We start from the raw sequence: 20,221 nt of genomic DNA on the forward strand, positions 1-20,221 counted from the left end.
AGGAGAGATTTCTTCCAAAATTGAAGATTTTCTATTTGGTATTTACTGACTACAAGCAATATCAGGCAATTACATTCTCTAAAGACTGCAAACCATCTTCTAATTATGAAAGTATGTGCAATCCTGTAAATAAGGCTAGGATCAGCTTGGTCTGGGGGGTGTGTGTGTAAAAAAGAGGCTTTAGATATCATTTCAAACTATTTAGTTACTGAAATGGAATTTTCTGTGCCTGCCAAAATGAATCCTATTTAGTGTGATGCAACAGGTGTTGGAATTCCAGCAGCCGCCTGCAACCCACATCTGGTAATAGTTAAGAGTTTAAAGGAAGTTCTATAAGAACTGCTTATGTATAAAAACTATTCATCAGTGAAATCTATGGGCCATATTCACCCACCCGCTTGCACTGTGCATAGTTCAGATTTTTATTTCGTTTACAAAAAACATAATTCTGCTCCTCATGAAATTTTAGGAATCTCAGGCACTTGTCCAGGTTGAAAGTCTGTGGTGCGGGGGATTGGTATGGCTATACTGGTGCATTGGAAAGGTGAGGGAGAGACTGCAATTTATAGAAGAAGGTGTGAATAAATCTGTATTGGTAGATCTAATTAATATCCTGACCACTTGTACATTCTCATCGTTACTCTGCAGAAGAACTTCCCCTCCAAAAGTCCCATCTACCTAGTAAATAAGCTATGTGTAATGTTAAATTTATCAGACAGGTATGTGTCAAACAAAAAATAAGAGTTAACACTAAGCTCTAAATAATACTAATTCTTGAGTACTGCTGCTCTCAGCTGTGCCTCCTTTTGCTTTTTTCCACTCAATTGCAAAATTCAAATCTGTAAGGCTACTCACAAGAATCAAGTGGTAGGATCACACCATTAATAATTAGCCCTTTTTAACTGCCTCAGCATGAGTATTATCACTAACCCACCACACAGATGACCAGACTTAAAGGCACAGGAGGTAATACTCACTTATTTAAAGATTTTGATAATATATGCGTAAATTGTGTACATAAGTAAAACCAACTAATTTATTTAGTTTTGCATGAAGTACCGTACACACTAGATTTCAGCAGAACGTGGGTGAAAAATTAAAAAACACCCAAAACTGGACAAGTCACCAGCCTTAGGGAAGCCAGAATCATTTGTGCCCCCCTCCCAATGGAAAAAACATTCATGTCAGTCATTACATACCATCAGACAAGAAAAAGGTCTCTAGTTAATTTTTACAGCACTATATTCATGGTATAAACCCCACACCCATTTCTTTAACTCCTAGTTTTGTTCTCCTTTTGTGTTTCTATGACAGCCTCCTTTCTGTTAGCCAAACATAGATATGTAATGTAGAAACCGATAACTGCAAAAAAAGTGTCCTATCAGCTTTGCTGTACTACTGCAAGCTTACCAGCCATGAGGTTAATGTCTTTTAACAAACTACATCAGTCCAGATACAGAGTGGTAGAAACAAGACTGATCCTGCCTCCCAGGCATACAAGCATCTCTAGAACAAAATTACAAGGAAAGGATAATTAAAGAGCACATCTAAAATAAGAATGTAATCTGAGTAGCATATAACAATAGGATAATGGCATTGAGAACGTAATTATTACAGTTATGTCAAAAATGTTTATTAATCATCTACAGAACAAAAGAGGCTGATCTTTCACAGTACTATACCATTTAATTCCTGACAAAATGACTGAAATGGTGCTAAGAAGTCATTCCTATGGCCACATGCTGATTTAAAACAGGAATAGAGCACCATGCTTAATTAGCAGCAGTTGTCATTAAGTCATTTAGCAAGAAATTACTTCCCAGTTTTCTTCTCCGCCTCTACATACGACCTATGCAATATAAGTTTGTGCATAGTCAAGTGTTTGGTGGGAGTTTTATACAGAAATAAGGGATCTAGAGAGGCTGTGAAGTCTCCACACTCAGGGTTACTAAAAATTCAGCTGGACACCTATGTAACTAGGAACAGGTGGAGGTGTCCTTTTATCATACAAATCATATTAAGTCGAGAAATTTGATTTTGTTCAGTTAGGTGAAGACAAATTTCTCAAGAGAAAGAAGGTAGCAAGAAAGGGTTACGGGCTCTTGACATCTTTGGGTACTGCCTATAGAGATTCTATACTTACCTTGTCAATAATACGCTGTAGTTGCCTAAGTGTACTGACATCGTCTATAGTCGAGCTAATAAGCTTCATCGTGGTTTAGCTGGGGATCAGTGCTGCGCTCCTAGATACTTGTTTACCATTTCACTTACAGAAATACTGTCGAAGTTCTGAAGAAACACACAACAAAGCTTGACTGCTGAAAAGATTAAGCACCAGAGTATCTTTTTGGTTAGCAGTCCTGAAAACTACTGTTCAATCAGCTGTTTAATTACCCCACCCCCCCATGCAATAGATATTAAAACAAGGAATGCAATTTTGGTACCCTACAGGCCATCTCCAAATACACTTTATCTACATAAGACATAACTAAGTTTTTGTTTAAGAGGCAAATTGTGTTTGCTTCCCTAACACATGAAATTTAAGATCCTGAAATAGCAGGAAGCTCAACAGGTCCTGCATATCCATTATTATTTTAAAAGAAACTCAGAGGCATTTGAGACTCCTCTGCAAACCTCACCCTCCATCCTTGTGCTTTACAGACCACACAAATGCAGTGGAAGAAACAACCTAAAAATCATTTCTATGAGTTGAACAGGAATGCTCACACAATCACTGGAAATGCTCTTAATTGGTGTGGCTCAGTGGTGCATTTCAGAGCTGTTAGATCTTCTGCTGCCGTGGAACTCTTTTTCATGTCCTGGCAATCACAGACCAGCCAGTTTGTTTATCATATTCAGTATGAGTTTCCAGATCTCCAACAAAGTAGTATTTACTCTGAGGCAGGGAAGGCTGCAGTAATCCAGTAAATTCTCATTAGCCTAAAATGCAGAAACATCTGCTGGGGTCACGAGCTGCTTACTTGCTGCTGCTGAGCAAAGAATCAGCTCCATTCAAAGCCAGTGTGAGCAAAGAACTGAAGGAATTGTAGGATTGGGGGTAGCAGTGAAGAGACAAACAGGCCTTGATTATCTCCTGGGCTGCAGCTCCACTGTAGTGCACCATAGGCAAGACCTTACCTTGATCACTGGTGACCCTACAGCACGGAGCACAGGAATTACAGCAAAAAAAGCTTAGACTCAGCCCTCCTGAGCTGGTGGTCAAAAGTGTCAGACAACACCAGCATAACTGAAGAGTATATGGTCAGAGCCTCCCAAGAAATGCTGGAATCCAGGCAAGGCAATCTGTGCAGAGCAAATCTAGTTTAAAGTCTTTGCCAGTTGCTTTTTAGAGAACTATGAGAATTTTGCAGGGCTGAATACCTACATTTCTGTGCTCCCCCCTCCCCACTCAGGCTCTCAGACCTAGCTGGCTCATTTCCAAAAACTAAAAGCAATTGTTAAAAGCACTTCCCTGTGCTGCTCTGCTCTGCTCTCCCCCGTCCCCCCCAACAAAAAAAAATAAAGCACTTTAGAACACATGAATGTTAACAATCAGTCAACAAGAACTTCTGGCCTAGAAGATGAATAGATAGATAGTAAGTACTGTACAAATTTAGATACCACAAAAACTAAATCTACATCGATGCAGGTTACAGAAGGAGGAACATTATTAATTCTAGGCTTAAAAAAAGATATTGATAACCTGAATAAAAAGAACGCTTAAGTTGTTTAGGATTCCAACCGATTCAGAGCATGTGACATTGTCAGAAAATAAGTGGAAAATACAAAATAAGTGGTGTCACATCTGTTTAGCTCCTGCTCCAATGATTCTGCAGTTCTTTGTTGTTGTTTTTGTACAGTGTTAAATATGGCAGCATCTAATTCTGCGGCTATTTCAAGGTGGACAAGGCTAAAACACTTCTGCAAAGAGCCAAAACAGAACCACTTAGAAAGAATATTCAAGAGAATCAAGATTGAAAAGTCTCAGTTCAAAACAGTTTAAAATTCTTTCCTGGACAGGCTAGGCTGCTTTATCTAACGCTTCTATCATTTGTACAAAGAATTACACTAGTGTTGAATTTAAGAAAAAGAATGACCAGAATGCTCAAATCAATGCCTATGATTCTTCCAAAACAATGAGTGCACATCCCCAAGCACTTCATTGTTTTGTACATGCAGTTGGCCTTTAGCTCCAGGACTCCCACTTTGCCTTAGGCTTATTGTACAGACAATGACTGCTGCCCGCAGCAGCAAGGATGAACTACTGCCCCAGAAAATTTAGAGCCTTTAATTGTGATCATAGCAAGCAGAATTTGCCACCCTTCTTCAGGGAAGAGAACTAAGAGCATTCCACTTTTTAGTGAAAATTTGTATTGCTGTCTGTTGCTTAAGTAACATTTGGGTGTATATATACATGCAAACACTAGTATCTCAATGGTAGAAAGCCACCTGACTGCGAAGGACGGGTTTAATTCAATAATTTCTTTTTTTTAGACCAGCAATGAAGTCTACCATCAAGAAACCCTAAGAAAGATATTCTGACTTATGCCTGTAGGGACAGACTTATCAAGATCCTATAAACTTGATTTTCATTTAATCCCTTAAATCCCTCATATTTAAGAAGATCCCTCAACTTTCTGAGTCTTAGAATGACATACTTATCATAAGCAGGTTAAAGGCATGAGGACATACATCCTAGCAATTACCCAAACCTATTAAAAACAGCTGTTTGATCAGCAGTTTCATCATACAGGAGCATTTCTAATGAGATCTCCATCCACCAAAAACAGAGACAACTAATTCGCAGCTAACCTATGATTCGACTGCTTAGTGAAGTTCCCCATCCAGTGGCCAACTTCATAGGCACAGCTCATGTTCCTGACCCCGAGCACGATCCTGCTGCATGCAGCACCTATGCCTCACACGCTGAAGGGCAGCACACACAGGTGAATTATTAGGTGCAGATCATCTAATATGTTTAAGGAAGAAGAAATGACAGATGAATACCTTAAAAAAACACATTTCCTTCCCACTGGGTCACGAATACATTGCTCTGGAAAAAAGGACACTGATGTTATACAAGGAGGGTTTTAGTAGTTCGTTATATATTGACTTCTCATCCAGTGCATGGCACATCTTACTGATCCCATTACTATAGCTTCATTTACTCCTGATTTTTAATAAGAGACAAGAATCTAGTTAGACTCTTAGTAATGCCAGGAAGAAAGTCTGAATAGCACTTCAAGGAGTGCAAGGCAAATACTCCAAGTATTTTTTGAGTAGGCCCAAAAGATTTATAGACACAGCTTAAGCCAGAAACATACCACTATGCAGGCAACACAAAGCAAAGCTTTTGAAAAAACATCACAGAAAGAGGTTCCACAGGTGAAAAAACCAAACCAGGATACTGCATGTCTTTCAGAGAGAAATGCATGCCATATACAAAAATGGAAAGAAAAAACACGCCACATCTGGCATGTACGTTTGTAACACAACATACTCACTCTAAGGCCCTCGCCCAGTAGTTAGGTTTGAGGTTTCTCTCCACATTCACAATCTTCTGGCCTCAGCATTATGGGTGCCAGGAGGTCACAGCTTGCAATCGGGACTGGTTAGCGCCTCTAATTCCATCCCTGCATCTACTGTGTAGCATTAGCCCTACGTAAGCCCAGATGGAAACAAAAGCTTCCGCAGGGTACCAGTGAAGATGTTCAAACATGAAGGCTATTGCTATAGCAGTGGAAAATAGTCTTTATTATTAAAAATAAAAAAGAATTCTTAAAAGAGAAGGCGTCAAGTTAATACAAAGGCATTTATGGTTTTAATAATTTGTTTCCAAGACAATCAGGCAACAGGTTACCCAAACTCTTCACTTCTAGTTACAAGCAACCAGGCTGCTTCCAAGCATCAGCCTCGGTACTTGCTGCCCGCATAAGTTTTCCTCTCAGCAAATCCAGAAATCAGGGACAATTAAGAGTTCCTCCAGAAGATGTTCACTGAGTGACCAATGATCATGCTGTACATTTCTACAGATCCTCCTGATGAGATCAGCAAATGCACCATACCACATACACAATTCCACATCTACATTCTGTTCCATTTTAGAAAAACTACTTTGGAAAGAGATGCAAATCAGTACACTTGGATCCAGGTGCAAGAAAGTAAACCAAGAAGATTAGCAAATATGACCTATTTATTCTTAATAATACCACTTATTATTTATCTTTCAGTCTTGTCAAGGCAGAAAGTGATGAGAAAGGTGTCACAGAAATTCATGTTAAAAAAAGATGTCTCCTTACTGGACAGCATGCAGAACAAAACTCCGTTTATTCTGTTAGTAAGTACATACGCTGCTGGTTTCATATGCTGGTATAACTGCAAATTTGGACAACTCATATGTTCATACAAGAACTAAAAAGATAAAAACTCTGCTGGCATTGATTTAGTACCCACCCGTCAGCAAACAATACACAAACTTAGTTGAAGTACCAGCGTTTCACAACATCTAGTCCATGATTTTCTTCACATATGCTTTGGTTATGCAGAGAAACTTCTTTACTAACTTCAAACGACAGGTTCTCCACTTGTGTGAAGCTCCTAGAACAAATGAAGCAAGCTAAATCAGTTGCTCTGGAGGACAGTAACTTCTGGTTAAGCCCAAAGGCTATATGCCTGGACATTCATATCATCCTCCTACCACAAAACACTAAAATGTGGATTTTCTTCCCAAACGGCCAGAATTTGTAGGATAGGAGGGGGAGTTTGCCGGAACGGGAGACACATAGCTTTACAGACTATCAATTTTCAAAGATTTTAGCTGTAATCTCTTCTAGGGAAATGGAGGAAGGAAATTTATCATGCTTTATCTCTTCCTCATGCTCTCAGTGATATTTTGTATTTGTTGACACAATATTTAAGGAACAAAACCCCACACTGTTCTGTGCTCCTTGTGCCTGCTAAAGGATGATATATTTGCATGGTTATTATTCAAGACATAGTGCTTCCACCTTACTTTCCTGTCTCCTGGAGTTCACTCCCCTATATATTTGCCAGGGCTATTCTTGCTCACTGAAATTCTCAAGTAATCTGTCAGAGAACGGCACACTAAAGTAATTCCCTTAGAATACACAGGCAAAATAACCCAAACATCTTTAGTTTGGCTGTAGGTAGGGTAGGGACAGAAATAAAGAAGTCTACTACAAAAAAAGAATTAAACTTAGTGCTACTATTCCATCAATTAAGCCTCCTCCAATTTATGTTCTGGGTGTATTTGGGTGAGATCTGTAGATTTTCCTCTGAGAATTTAGCCAATGAGTCTTTTCACCTGATTTGTAAATACCTTTGAAGCTCTTTATCCAGTTTCTGAGACACTTCCTTAAGCTCTTTCAGTACACCACATGTTTTTGCACTTTCTTCCGAGTTGCTTGGCATAATTTCTGTCAGAAGCTCCTGTGTGATAGTTAACTGCTTTTGCAGTTCATCTACAATATATGTTAAAGATATTATACAGAAATGCATGCACTGGTATCACTTAATACATGATTACTTAATAGCTGGAGTAACAACAGAGACAGCTGAACTAGATGATGGAAAACTACTGTTCAGCTTTCACAAGCACACCATGAGAAAACTGAAAGCCACATTATTTTCAGCTATTGGGACTAGCATCAGTAACAGGCTATTAAAACTGCTAATCAAGCTCTCATTTCAAGTACAAAGATTTTTACAAGACAAATGCAAGAGAAAAACCCCAAGTTTTAAACATCCAAAATTCCCTGACCAGCTACATATATTGCTATTGGCATGTACCCCCAACATCAAGTTTATCCAGTCCTTTCCTTCAGCATTCACAAACCAAAGATAGGTATCTATTCCTCCTAAATTCTTCAATAAACCTTTTCCATTTGCTTTAAAGTGTAAGCAAGATTACTGTAAACAGTTTAAGAATCTTGTTTCTTGCAGAACAGCAGTTTAAAAACATAACTTCCACACTTCAGTACAAAACACATGTACTAATTTATTAAACATTCTCCAATTCAAGACAACACACAATATATTTAAGCTCCAGTTCTACAAGAAACATGAGCAAGTTTACCCACGTGACTATCTCTCAAACACAGAAATGAGATCACAGCATTTCTACAACGTGCTTACCCATTAGAAACAAGGAAGGAGGAGGAATGCCATGAATACAGTTAACAGATAAAGAAACTCACTAAAGAAAGTCTATATGAAGACTGCCCTAGCTTAGAAAGTTAATTTTTTTCCTGCTGCAAGATAAAAACCTTGTTTAAGCGCAGTTTAGTGGTTAAACAGACAAGAATTATTCATAGCAAAACATGTGACTAATGTTGCAGGCCAATGTCCACACAAGCTCTAAGAGCACACAAAATTCCTCCAGGCCACAGACAGACCTAGCAATAACAATGTTAAGTATTTTACCATACCAAAACCCCACTATTTCTGAACCTAAGTTTGATGAATCAAATTTTCATACCAAGGTATGTTATCATATCTCCTTCTATGTGAATATTCTTTATGGGCAATTCATGTCTAGTGGCATCCAGGGAAACTGCAAAGCTTTTATATTGCTGTTTAAACTGTTCACAAACAGGAATAAGGCGTGGAAGTACCTCCAGCTGAAAAAGACACATGATGAATCGACATTTATTCAAAAGCAGCCATTTTGTTACTACAGACCTGGCCCAATACAGAAAAATAATTTATTAAAAACCCCAAATACCACTTTGAAACACTCATTGACAGAGGAATTGAATAAATTTGTGGGATTATACTCCCACCGTGCTGTTTAATAGATTTTCCTTTACCACTTCAAAATGCCTAGGTCAATACCAGTTTCCTTGTTACTGTAGCTCAGAGGTATTAGTAACATAGCTTGCAAAGTGTTTTATATTTAATACTTTGACTGCAGTTAACAATGTATTCTCCAAAAGACAAAAGTCTTGTTTAATTTTTTCAATGCATATTTGTTAAAAGCAAACAGAGGTTCAGTTTTGAAAATTTAAGTATTCAAAAATTAATTATTCATTAGGAATATGCCTTCTTACAACCAGGCCCAAACTATTGCTCTCTAACACATAAGACAAAGAACAGAACACGTTCACTTCTCATCTAACATTTAGCATCTCAGCCCTAGCTGTAACTAATTCCATAACTGCAGGATGTTCACATGCCTTAAGATACTTGCATCTCCTGTGCATCAACTACAAACTGCTCTGGCAACCAGTGCGCAATTGCTGCCCCTTGCTCAATAGCTCTAACTTCTCCTTCCTGCCTAATTGAAAGAGACAACAAAAAAGTGACAAAGGCATTTGCTTAGGTTACTAGAGCACATTAAATGCCACACCACCTAAGTGAGCTTGTTTGAATATAGAAGCATAAATTGTAATAAAGTCTACCTGTTTGTCTAATGCATCATCAAGTTTCCGCTCTCTCTCTTTAAGTAAAATTTCACGCTTTAATTTGAAGAGCTTCTCTTGTTGTCTTTCCTTTTCTTCATGCAACTTCAACAAGTTTTCTTCCATTTCTTTCTCCAGCTTGGCAAGATTTTTTCCAGCCTATGACATCCAAAAAAATACTCACAACTGAAGTAATGCTACTTCTAAGTAATTAACATATTCTGAATAAACAAATGTAAGCTTCAAACCAGGTCAAAGAGCTTCAATTAATGAATCTGAGACCTCATGCAATAAGCACAGTACATCACAGTTAAGGCCCTCCCTGCTTCTTCCCCCACCTCTGCTTATTTTTACTTTACAAGAAGTATTAACATATTTTTAGAGCACTGAGTGAACTAAGTCACTTCTACAACCTTGAACTACAAACACACTCACAGTTTTCCCAGAACTTCTGCATACCCCTACTGCATGAAGAACCAACACCAGTTTAATAAACTGGCACTGAATTTGCTCCAAGAGTCTTCAAACCAAGTCCTACAGTTCCACAACCATAAACACATGAAGTCATAAAACATTAACTTTTACAGATCAGAAAGCATAGACAACAGATTAAACAATTCCTCAATATCAAGTTCTTCTATCTGAAACACCAAATACTTGACTGACTCCCACCTTTACTCTTAGGTAAGTCAAAAGCAGCGTCTGAGATTCCAGCTCTTCTGTCAGATCCTTCAGAAAAGGAAAGAAAAGAATATTCCACATCAATTTGGATATTAAAACAATTGTTTTCCCAATGTTCAAATAAATTACTGAAAATCCAAGTTGTGTCCAGAACTACCAGAAACTCTCAGCTCGATGAAAAAAGTTTGGGGTTTTAAACAATGCATGTTAATTAAATATACCTCTTTGTTCCACCAGTTTTACAGCATTTTCAGCAGATTTTCATAATACTGATAGAGAACTTGACATTTCAGTGCTACATTAAACAAGATCCCTAAATAAGGCATTTCAAATTGGGTTAAATCAATGTTAGCTTTCTGAGCAAAAACATCAGCAAATATTTAAAGATAACGTGATATAATAAAAAAGTATGGACAGGAATACAAAAAGAACCCACTCGAGGAGATCCTACAGCTGGAGCAGATTCTCTACCACAAGAAACAAAAGTAAAGCTTTAGTCAGTGTTGAGAGGGCTGATAAACAAAACAAACATTGACAACAGTAGCACAGATTTCAGTCAGGAGGCTTTAGATCATCCCAGGACCTCAAAGCTGTTACCAAGATTAAAGAAAACAGCAAATCTTCATTTCACACATTTCAAAATAAATATGCATAACAAATGAAAGCAATGAGACTTACCACTGCTTTTTTTTTATCTGTTCTTTCATTTTTCTTGTAAGAAGATTCTGAGCCACAAGTCTTTTCACAGACAGGCTTAGCTGTACGACAACAGAAAAGTTATTGCTCCCTTCTACCAAGGTATATAGGGTGTGTCAATATACCATCAGGCTCTTCAAAGGCAAATTTCAAAATTATCATGTCTACCAGTAAAGAAGAGTTGTGCTCTCTTTCTAGCTCTGATTACACTCACAAGAAGATGTGGATCACATGAGCATTTAACTTTAAGTGACAGTTACAGATAGGTGTGATACAATTTTCAGAAGAGCTGTAATCTAACACCCATCTGTTACGGGGTCTCAAAGACTTGAGAGTACTTTAATATTTGATCTTAAACAAAAAGAACAGAGCACCCAAAACATACTAAAAAACAAGAGGTTAATTTAAACCCCAAAGGTCTTAATATCTCTGCTTAAAGACACTTGAAATAACACTCAATTTAGTAAAATCCTTTTGTGAATATAGATGAATACAAGGGTTACATATCATCAAGTTACATACTTTAAAAATAAAAGAAGAAACAGAGTATGAACAGAAGCTTACGGTTAATAGCTGAAAGATCAAGGTCTGGTCGATTACTTTTATCTTCACCTAGTAAGGTGGACTGCAAGCTACCGTTCCCAAAACTACTTTGATTAAATGAGCTAGCGGTACCACCTACAGAAAGAAGCTGTTATCAAAATAAAAGAATCAGAACAGATTTTGCACAAGTTTACAATTACATATGCTTTCACTAATATGTGGCAATCTTACACAAACCTTTACACATTTACTTTATACCCATGATTTGTGTACTCTCTAACTTGACTAGAGATAAGGTGTTAAAGAGGAAATCATTCTGAACTACATCACAGTTGAACAACACTCAGGTGGAAAAGGGAATAATGTTATTTCCTCAGCATTTTCAAGTCAAGGTCCTATCAGAAAATTCTTCTGCAATTCTTGCAAAAGAAATAAAAAGGGAATGCTTTGCAGACAGGGATTTTGAGTCATTTACACTGGGTTTATTAAAAAAGTAAAAGATGTAGACCAATGGTGAGGGCATAGTAAAAGAGTTCAAAGCCTTGCACAGAAGGCAAGAGATACACTTATTTTAGACAATCCGATTATTCAGTTCCAGATCCAGACAAGAGTTTGATGCACTTGAGTTTACACCTGTTAGTCCCAAATCAAGTATCCTAATTCCCTTTTTTTACAGATAATAATTGGTAGTGATGCAAATAATATAAAATGTAATATCTTAACTACTCTAAAATGTTGTTGAAGAGTTCCACAGGTTGGAAATACAAATTCACAGAACAACTTTTAAACTTTGGTAAAACCCACCAGCAGAAGTTTCACATTTCTGACGAACAACTGATCTTGGTTTAGTTGCAGATCGTTTCACAGGAGACCTCGAAATATCCTGACAATCGAGAAAAAAGACTGAACATAAGCAGCAACCATGACCACAATATATCTTACCGCCAACCTGAGTGCTGACAAGAAGTGAACACAATCCCTGGCAGTCTTGGCGCTCTGCGAGCCACCCGAGTACAGCCCCCAGTTCCCCCCGCAGTCTGCACCTAGTGACACACCACAACTCCTTCATAACCCCAGTGAAGTAATTTTTTCTAAGGCCTCGCCGCCGCACCCCCGAGCCGCCCCTCACACCATTCCTATACTTCGCTGAGCGACGCCTGAGCTCGGCAGCGAGGCGTCCAAGTACCTTCTTGTCGACTTTCTTATCGTACTGCAGGTAGCGCGACTTCACGACTTGTCCTGAGGAAGAAGGAGGGCAGGGAGCTCGGGCAGGGAGCTCAGGCGGGCCCGCCGCCGCGCCCCGCCGCGCCTCAGCCCGCGCGGCCCCCACCTCACCCCGCCACTACCTTTCTGCTTTTTCTTAGACGCTTCTCCGCCTGCCGCCGTACCGCTGGAGTCTCTCTCCTTTGAGGACATACTGCAAAGACAGCCGGAGATAACACCGAACGAAGAGACGGGCGCGGAGCCGCTCCCCACTCAGCCTCTTGCCGCCTCAGCCGCCGTCCCTTTCGAACCGCCGCGCAGACGCTACAGGGGCAGAGGAGGCTGCGCGCCCCCTGGCGGCGCGGAGGGATGAAACAAACCGTCGCCGCCGGTACATCCGCAGGCAGGCACTGACGGCGCGGGCGGGGGACCCTCCCCAAGGGCGATGCCTCCCACCCGGACTGCGCCCGCAAAGGACTGCCGCGCTCCCCTCAGCGCTAGGGTAAAGCAAGAAATGAGAGCCTGGCAACGCCTGCGGCATGACTGGCACCAAACGCTCTTCCTTCCCCAGGCCTCTGGTGGGAGGCGGCCATTCTCCGCGGTTTCAGCCAGTGAACCTCAAGGACGCAACGCCAGGGAGCGGGGCGGCGAACACCCGCACCGCCGCCTCGCCCTTAGCGGAAGCCCTCACAGAGCTGAGAGGCGACGCTTCCAGCCGAGGACGGCACTGGAGTTCTTTGGTTTTGACAGGAATCCACCCACTCCTGCTTCTCGCCGCAGGGCCCTGCCTCAGAAAACACCTGGCTCCCGACAAGCACCCGTTCCCCAGCCGTCTTGGGAACCGCAGGCGGGGGCGAGGCGGCCGGGCTAAGCCGAGAACCAGCCGCAACGCCCCCGGGCGACGCTTCGCGCCTCCCGCCCCTGCGCGCCGCCGCGGCTGGGACGCATGCGTAGTGCGCCCGCGGCGCTGAATGGGCGCCGCCCTGCCTCCCCCCACCCGGAAGTGGCGCGCGGGGCCTGTGGCGGGCGGCGGGGCTGGTCGCCAGCGCTTCACCCACTGGCTGAGGTAACCGGCGGCAAAGCGCGGCCCTGCGCCCCTCGGTGAGCGTCCGCTCTCCTTGTTTCCTTTGTCCCCTTTCTCTAGGGTGTTGCTGAGCTCTGCGGAGGTGGTTGGTGGCGCCTCGGAGGGACCGGCTCTCACACCGAGCCGGAACGGCACTGCCCACCGACCCTAGGGGCCGGCGTGGCGGCGCGCTGGCGGGGGGGGCGGGGGTGCGGTCTGGCGGGCGGGAGCTGTGGGGCTCCGCCGCTTTCCTTAGGAGGCCGGGGGCCGGCAGCAGTTCCCCGGGGGCACCCGTGGGGGCGGTGGGCTGCTCGGGGCCGCGGGCTGGAGCTGTGGCGTGCCCGGCTCTGGGGCGTCTGCGTGGGCTTGTCACGGGCGGGATGGTCGATGTGTGGCTGCCGGCCCGGTCTGTAGCTGATGTGCCCCAAGAGCTGGACATTCCCGAAGGGAAGGAGCGTGCCTCACCTCCCACCTGTACCGCCCGGCTCTCAGGCGATGTGCAGGAGCATCTTGCCCTCGATGTTAACTTTCATCTCATGCTTACTGATTTGATTTTTTCACCCCCTCAGTGTCCTGCTTTTTCACATGATATCCCTAACTCTCCTTAGGAACAGCCTGTAAACTTTTGTACAAATATCTCAGCATCTTTCAAGCAATTCGTTAAAATTCTCCGGGTTCTTTTCCTTTCTGTTTTTTGGGCAGCTCTTGACAGTACTAATACTGCTGCTGCTGTGTTGAGGTCATGCTTTATGATGGTGACTGTCGTCTAGTTGATAGATGCCTTTAGCTGTTTGTAAGTTGGTAGTGCTGTGTCTTTTTGGTAAGTTTGAGTTTGCAGTCTCTGGAAAGTAAAACCTCTGCAAGCTTTTTGTGTGTGTGTTTGTAGACTAAAAGTAGCAGTGTTGTCCTGATCAGTGACTATTGTTACCATGCAGTTGATATAGGTACATGTCATTTAAAGTAAGAAGACTTCGCAACCTTGTTTTCTATTATTCTGTAAGTATTTTGACAAAATTCTTACCCAGCTTTATTTGCAAGTCCTGTTGGTGAAAAGTGAGAAGTACTTTGGATGCAAATGAGTTCAGTATTCTTTGATTTCATCTTCTGGAAATGGGTGGTGGTGTGGCAGAGGGCTGGAGATGATCTCAGGCTTCTGGCAAATGCAATTAGCCTTTCAAAGATGTCATCAACATCCTCCCACGTTACTCCTAGAGGTGGATCAGTATCGGTTTGTCTACCTAGCTGTTTGCAAATAAAGAGTTTGTCATGGGTAATTAGAAGCTTTCTGATTTCAGGTCTGTTAGCTGGAATACCTGACTGAAGTACTTGCTCTAAAGTAAGCGTGAGGCAACCCTGCATTCTGGTTTAGTGTATTAGTGTTACACCCATCAAGTTTTAGTAAATCTTTGGTGTCTTTAACTCAGAACCTTGTCAGGAACAAATCCATTTAATGTAGGATAAACTTCTAATGCATATGTATATTTATGTTAGCATTAAGATTTATTGTGTCTCTTTTTAGTTAGCTTGATTATTTTTGTCTTTGAGCTAATGAGTTTCTTTACCCGCTTTACGTTTAAAGTTGAGTAAGGTTGTACTTTTCAGGATGATGCATTTAAGGCCATTTCCTTAATCGTTAGTGTTTACTTATTAGCATAACCCCCCCAAGAGTTACTGCAGTATTGTGATGAAACTGTTTTGTAGAATTGCATGGTTTGTGTTGTTTGGTAGTGAGGGTTTTTTTTCCCTGCTTGAGCATTTGTCTCAACAAAAAGCTTTCTCAGTAGTTGAACATTGTAGTTTCTGCAGTGACAGGGCAGCTGTCTGTGCAAATGGATAGTTTCATTGGAGCGGGAAGACTCATAGGTTTGTGTTTTTCTGTGGAACCTAAAACGCTTATAGAACTGAATAATTTAGGAAGAGTAAATGCAGCTGATGAAAACTTTAAATGAGGTTCACCTAGAAAGTAGTGCTTTGTACAGAGTTTTCTGACAAAAATTGATTCAAATGTTAGACGTCTTGAATAATCCTGTGTATGAATAACTGTTTGACTCAGTTCTGTATTACTTAAGCTAAATATGGCCTTTCCTAGATGGTCAAATGCCATGATTCACATATCTTAGGCATTTAAAAAGGAAAAATTCCTAAAAGATGCAACAGCATTAGCTATCTTAACAGTCAAGGAAAAGAGTGGAAAATTATGATTCAACAAAAAGTTTGTGGGGTTTTTTTGAATTTTTGAAGGCTGAAGGTGTTTATTAATCACATTGCTAAGAAGCGAGACCTACTTATTCAAATATCTAGGGGAAGTGAAGCCTGAGATGCTGTTAAGGATTTTTTTTTTCGATAAATATCTATTTTAATAGATGGTCTGCCTTCTGAAGAGACTAGGAGTGTCTTTATTTCAGGAAATGGAAATTCAGAGGTTTTGTCTCTAGTATATCATGTTTTCTTGATGTATCAAGTGACTTGCATGGCTTACAGAATAGCTTTTATATAGGCTTTATTGTGTTGTTTGTATCTGATCACCAAGTGAAACTCAATGCAGATCTTAGAAAAATGTGCTCTTCCTTTAAAGACCAACAATGTTTAAAAGTGGGTGTAAAGGTATTTTCTAAATACATACATTCTGCTGATGATCCCCTTTATTTTTCTTCTAATTCACATAAAAATCCAACCTGAAGTTTTGTAAGAAAATTTCTTATCAGTGTAAACGCAGCATTAGACCAGTGAAATTTTTACTTCCTTTGCTGACAGCTGTAATGCTATTAAGGATAAACTTTAAGAAAACTGCAAAAAGTGGTAGAATAGTCTCTACCATACTTTTGCTTATATTCTTTGCCTCTAACACTCTCTGTTGTTTTGTCTTCATTCCTAGTGTTCTCAACAGGACCACATTTTCATTTCCTCTGAATCATACTCAAGTGTACATCTGTAACTGACCTCATGCATTTTGTAAGGTAATAAATATCATGTTATAGACCTTTAGTGTCGCTGTAAGTCTGATAAGGTATCCTTGTCTTGAGGTTAAATTAACATTAAGAGGAAGTAGAGGTCTGCATCTGAGGTGGTTTGGGACTGTAGATTGGGATCAGGGTAGGGTCTCAAGGGCTATAAGGAGTAGGGAGAAAATAACCAAGGAGGAACTGCTGTAATGAAGGTAATTTCTTTGGCTTTTTCCTGTATTGTGTTGCATTACTTGCATTGCAGTCTAGCTTCTCCTTTGTTAGGCAGTCTGTGGCAGTAGCATCTCTGTCAGGGTTGGTTACAAAGAGTAGTAACAAACATGTTGTAAATTTACATGCTCCATTCAGAACTACTCCTTTTGGAGTAGAAAAAGCAGAGAGCTTTTAGTTAAAGAAAATCAAGGATCTAAGGTTGTTTACTCCAGCAGAATTTTTTATGACCAAGAAAAATATTGTGTTACTAGAATGCTAGCAATATTCAGGTAATCTACAAATGTCTGGAGTACTGGGAAAAAAATTAAAAGCAATTATGCTCAACTAACAGCAACTATATATCCAGGGTTGAGTCCTTTGCCTTACCTGTAATGCACAGTTAATTGCGGAACCTTTAGGGTGTCTCTGTAGTCTGTTTTGCTGGAAACTGCTTGCTTTGGAAATCAAGGGTAAGTAGTAGCTGAATATTTTCTAAATTGCTATATGTTCTCAATTTGATCAGAGGGGTCTCTTTTGGCAGTGGTCTTTGGCGATTTAGGTATTCAAGAATATTAGGGGTCAAGTACTCATAGATTTCTACTTTTGTGTTGAAAATTACTTGATGAACAATGTGAGAAGCTTGAATTTTTCCATTTGAGGAATGCTGCACTGGAAATGCACATGAAAATATGAAGAACTGGAATATTATAAAGTTCATCCTCAACGATTTTGCTGTAATAGTAGCTTTCCCTTTTTAGCTTCACTGTGATTCATTGACTAAATATGTGGCTTCAAATTATGCCTTATTTAAACTAAACAGATACCCTTCACTGATTGAGGCAAAGTTCTCTTGTAGAATTTTACTGTGTTATTAAGTGAACAATATTGGCTTTAATGCATATTAAAAAAACCTAATTGGCTTAATGAAGACTCGAAAATGCTTAGAAAATACCATCAAAATTACCATACAGAATTGGAATTTTTGGGTTTCTTTTTCTATTAACATTGAGCAAAAAGTGAAATTACACATTGATGATAAGTTATGTAGCCTACTGCATTTCTTCTACAAAGTGTTGAAGTAGTCAGCTGAAGTGTTGCCCTACTCAGTGATTTAAGTGGCAAATATAATCAGTCCTCCAGTGATGGACGAAGTAGTACAGCCCCATGTTCATCTAGATTATTGTTTGGTAAGCTCAGTGGGGTTTTATTTTTTTTATAAGCAAATGGAAGTACTAACTGATAGGTAATATAAAAATAATTATGGCCTTAGACTGGTGCCTTAAAAGCTTGTTATATTAGTGCTATTAACAAATAAACTGTGTGTAAGACTTTCAAAGGATAGGGGAGCAGAAAATAACAAAATCCTGAAGAGGTATTTTGGGTTGGGTAGACTTGCGTCTGTTTTTCTAGACCTGTTGGAATTATCCTTCTAAAGCAATTGAGAGTAAAGATGGCCTGTGACTGGTACCTTACATTTAAATTTGTCTAGCACTATTTCAGATTTACTTATCTTCAATCTCACTGGAAATAAGTACCATTAAATTGTGTATGTTATACTGGCACAATGAAACCACTGTCTAAAGAGTGCGAATCATACATCACTGTATCCTTTAACACACTAATCCCACGCAGCTGTTGCCTCACTCATCCTACAGAATTAATGCTGTCTATAATGTTGTGAATAAAATGCTAGAATCAAAAACTTTGCATTTCTCTTTTGACTTGTCTTGCCCCACTTGCCTAACTTTGTGTTTGTATCTGTAAAATAGGACAATGGTGAAAGATAATGCTTTGCTGTGTTTTGAAATGCTGGTGACTGTCCTTAGCAAATTTGAAGTGCTGTGAAGATGTATACTTGTGCTACAAAAAACCTGTGAAAAGTAAAACATTTTAAGGAGAACAGGAAGGAGCCTGAATGTGAAGTCTAAAATTAGTTGATATGCACCTAGTGCCAGTTTCTGCCTCCCACTTACTAAATTCTCTAACACACAGCTTTGTTTTTTCCCATGTATTGGAAAGGTGGTTTTTATAAGAAAGGATATTGAAAGAAATTGGGGTAACTTTGCAGAATTTCAATCTACAGGACAAACTCAACAGCGGCTGCTGTTTCCCTGTGTTTGCTGTTTTGCATGCTGACCAGAATGGCTGCACTATTACCTTCTACTCTTATTTCTCCTTCCAATATTCTCTGCACCTGAATTCAGGCCTGTGCTTCCTTGATGAGCCAAATTACATTGAATAATTCTTCCAATTGCTTAAAAAAAATCTGAATAATTAGAGATCATAAAATTAGAAGGAATCATTGTAATCATCTGTTTGGAGCACTTTTGACATAAATGAGAGGGTAAAAAACCTGGGGGCTGGCTGATTTTCTAAAAGGAACTTCAGCAATCAGGTCTCATTGGTAGTGTCAGTTAAGTTTTTTTGCAGTGTAGAGTAGCCTTCTGGTGACACTTAGGTCGTATGTTAGCCTGAGTTTGCCTGGCTTCGAATTCCAGCCCCTGGCTTGTGTTATAGCTTTGTCCTCCAGACCGGTGATTGTTACCAAACTGTAGTTCCCCATGCAAGGACATAAACTGATACCTGTATCCTCTGTGTGTTTCTGATAGACAAAGCTTCGAGAGTATTTTGCTGTAAGGGGGTATTTTCTAAAAGATTTTTTTGTTGTTGTTGTCATCACTGTTCTTATCTCAGCTTCTTAATTGAATTTCAGATATCTTCTATATGCAGTATTGGTCACACACCTTCTGAGTACAAGGGTAATATGGCCGCCTAACTAAATACTTGTTTGATGTTTAACTGGGAGTTACATTCACTGTCATGCTGGTGGTGTTATTATTGAATACCATGTTTAAATGATTAGTCGCTATGGTTTGCAAGTCTATTTCAGAATAGCTTCCATTCCATCCCTCTGGTATGGATTGTTTCTTGGGTAAATTTGACATTAGATATTCGTAAACTTAGTTGAAATTTGTTTAGCATTTATTTTCTTGCTCCTATACTACTGAACTATATATTTGATACAGCTTTCTGACTACTTCCCTTCTCAGTCTCTCTGTGATACATTCTTTATCAGTAACTCTTTTCTTTCTTTTAGAACCATTGTGAAAATGTTTACTTTGATGCCAGGAATCCAACTTCACTAGAATCTAAACCTCTAGTTGCTTGGTGATACCCTGTTCTTAGTTGAATACTGGGACTCATTAGGTAACTGACTTATAACCTGTTCAGTATATGTTCTTTTGCCTTTGTGTTCTAAGTTGTGACTTGAAATACTGTTCAGTATGAAGTTAGAGGTCTGTCTCTTCTACAGCAGCATCATGAAATAAATTTTATATCCCTTCTAAGAAAATCACAAGTAGTTGGAGACCAGCAGGTTTTCCCTCAAACCTCTCTTAGTAATGACTAGATAGTCACATTCTGATTGTCAGATAGAAGAATTTAAGCATCATGGTAGTTCT

At 40.1% G+C, this 20,221-nt stretch overlaps 2 protein-coding genes across 13 annotated transcripts in view; one reads left to right on the plus strand and one right to left on the minus strand.

The window, feature by feature from the left end:
• Window positions 1–5,733: 5,733 nt before the first annotated feature.
• Window positions 5,734–13,458, minus strand: HAUS8 (HAUS augmin like complex subunit 8). Its single transcript, XM_037386747.1, has 10 exons — window positions 12,686–13,458; window positions 12,526–12,578; window positions 12,144–12,222; window positions 11,361–11,474; window positions 10,779–10,858; window positions 10,092–10,148; window positions 9,420–9,578; window positions 8,498–8,639; window positions 7,340–7,481; window positions 5,734–6,597 (listed from the first exon to the last, which is right to left on the minus strand). Exons 1-10 carry the CDS (start codon window positions 12,753–12,755, stop codon window positions 6,477–6,479), a joined length of 1,017 nt encoding a protein of 338 aa, XP_037242644.1. The 5' UTR covers window positions 12,756–13,458; the 3' UTR covers window positions 5,734–6,476.
• Window positions 13,459–13,530: 72 nt separating this feature from the next.
• MYO9B (myosin IXB) overlaps window positions 13,531–20,221 on the plus strand; it is a 44,869-nt gene continuing 38,178 nt past the window's right edge. For 9 of the 12 annotated variants that reach the window (XM_037386724.1, XM_037386729.1, XM_037386728.1 and 6 more), the window contains exons 1-2: window positions 13,533–13,643; window positions 16,481–16,562. The gene's annotated coding sequence lies outside the window, so the exon portion shown is untranslated. Of the gene's footprint in view, window positions 13,644–16,480; window positions 16,563–19,857; window positions 19,968–20,221 lie in introns of all 12 variants that reach the window. The other 3 variants (XM_037386725.1, XM_037386726.1, XM_037386727.1) reach the window with 3 other exon arrangements.

This window comes from Falco rusticolus, chromosome 4 (assembly GCF_015220075.1).
Source record: "Falco rusticolus isolate bFalRus1 chromosome 4, bFalRus1.pri, whole genome shotgun sequence".
Lineage (NCBI taxonomy): Eukaryota > Metazoa > Chordata > Aves > Falconiformes > Falconidae > Falco > Falco rusticolus.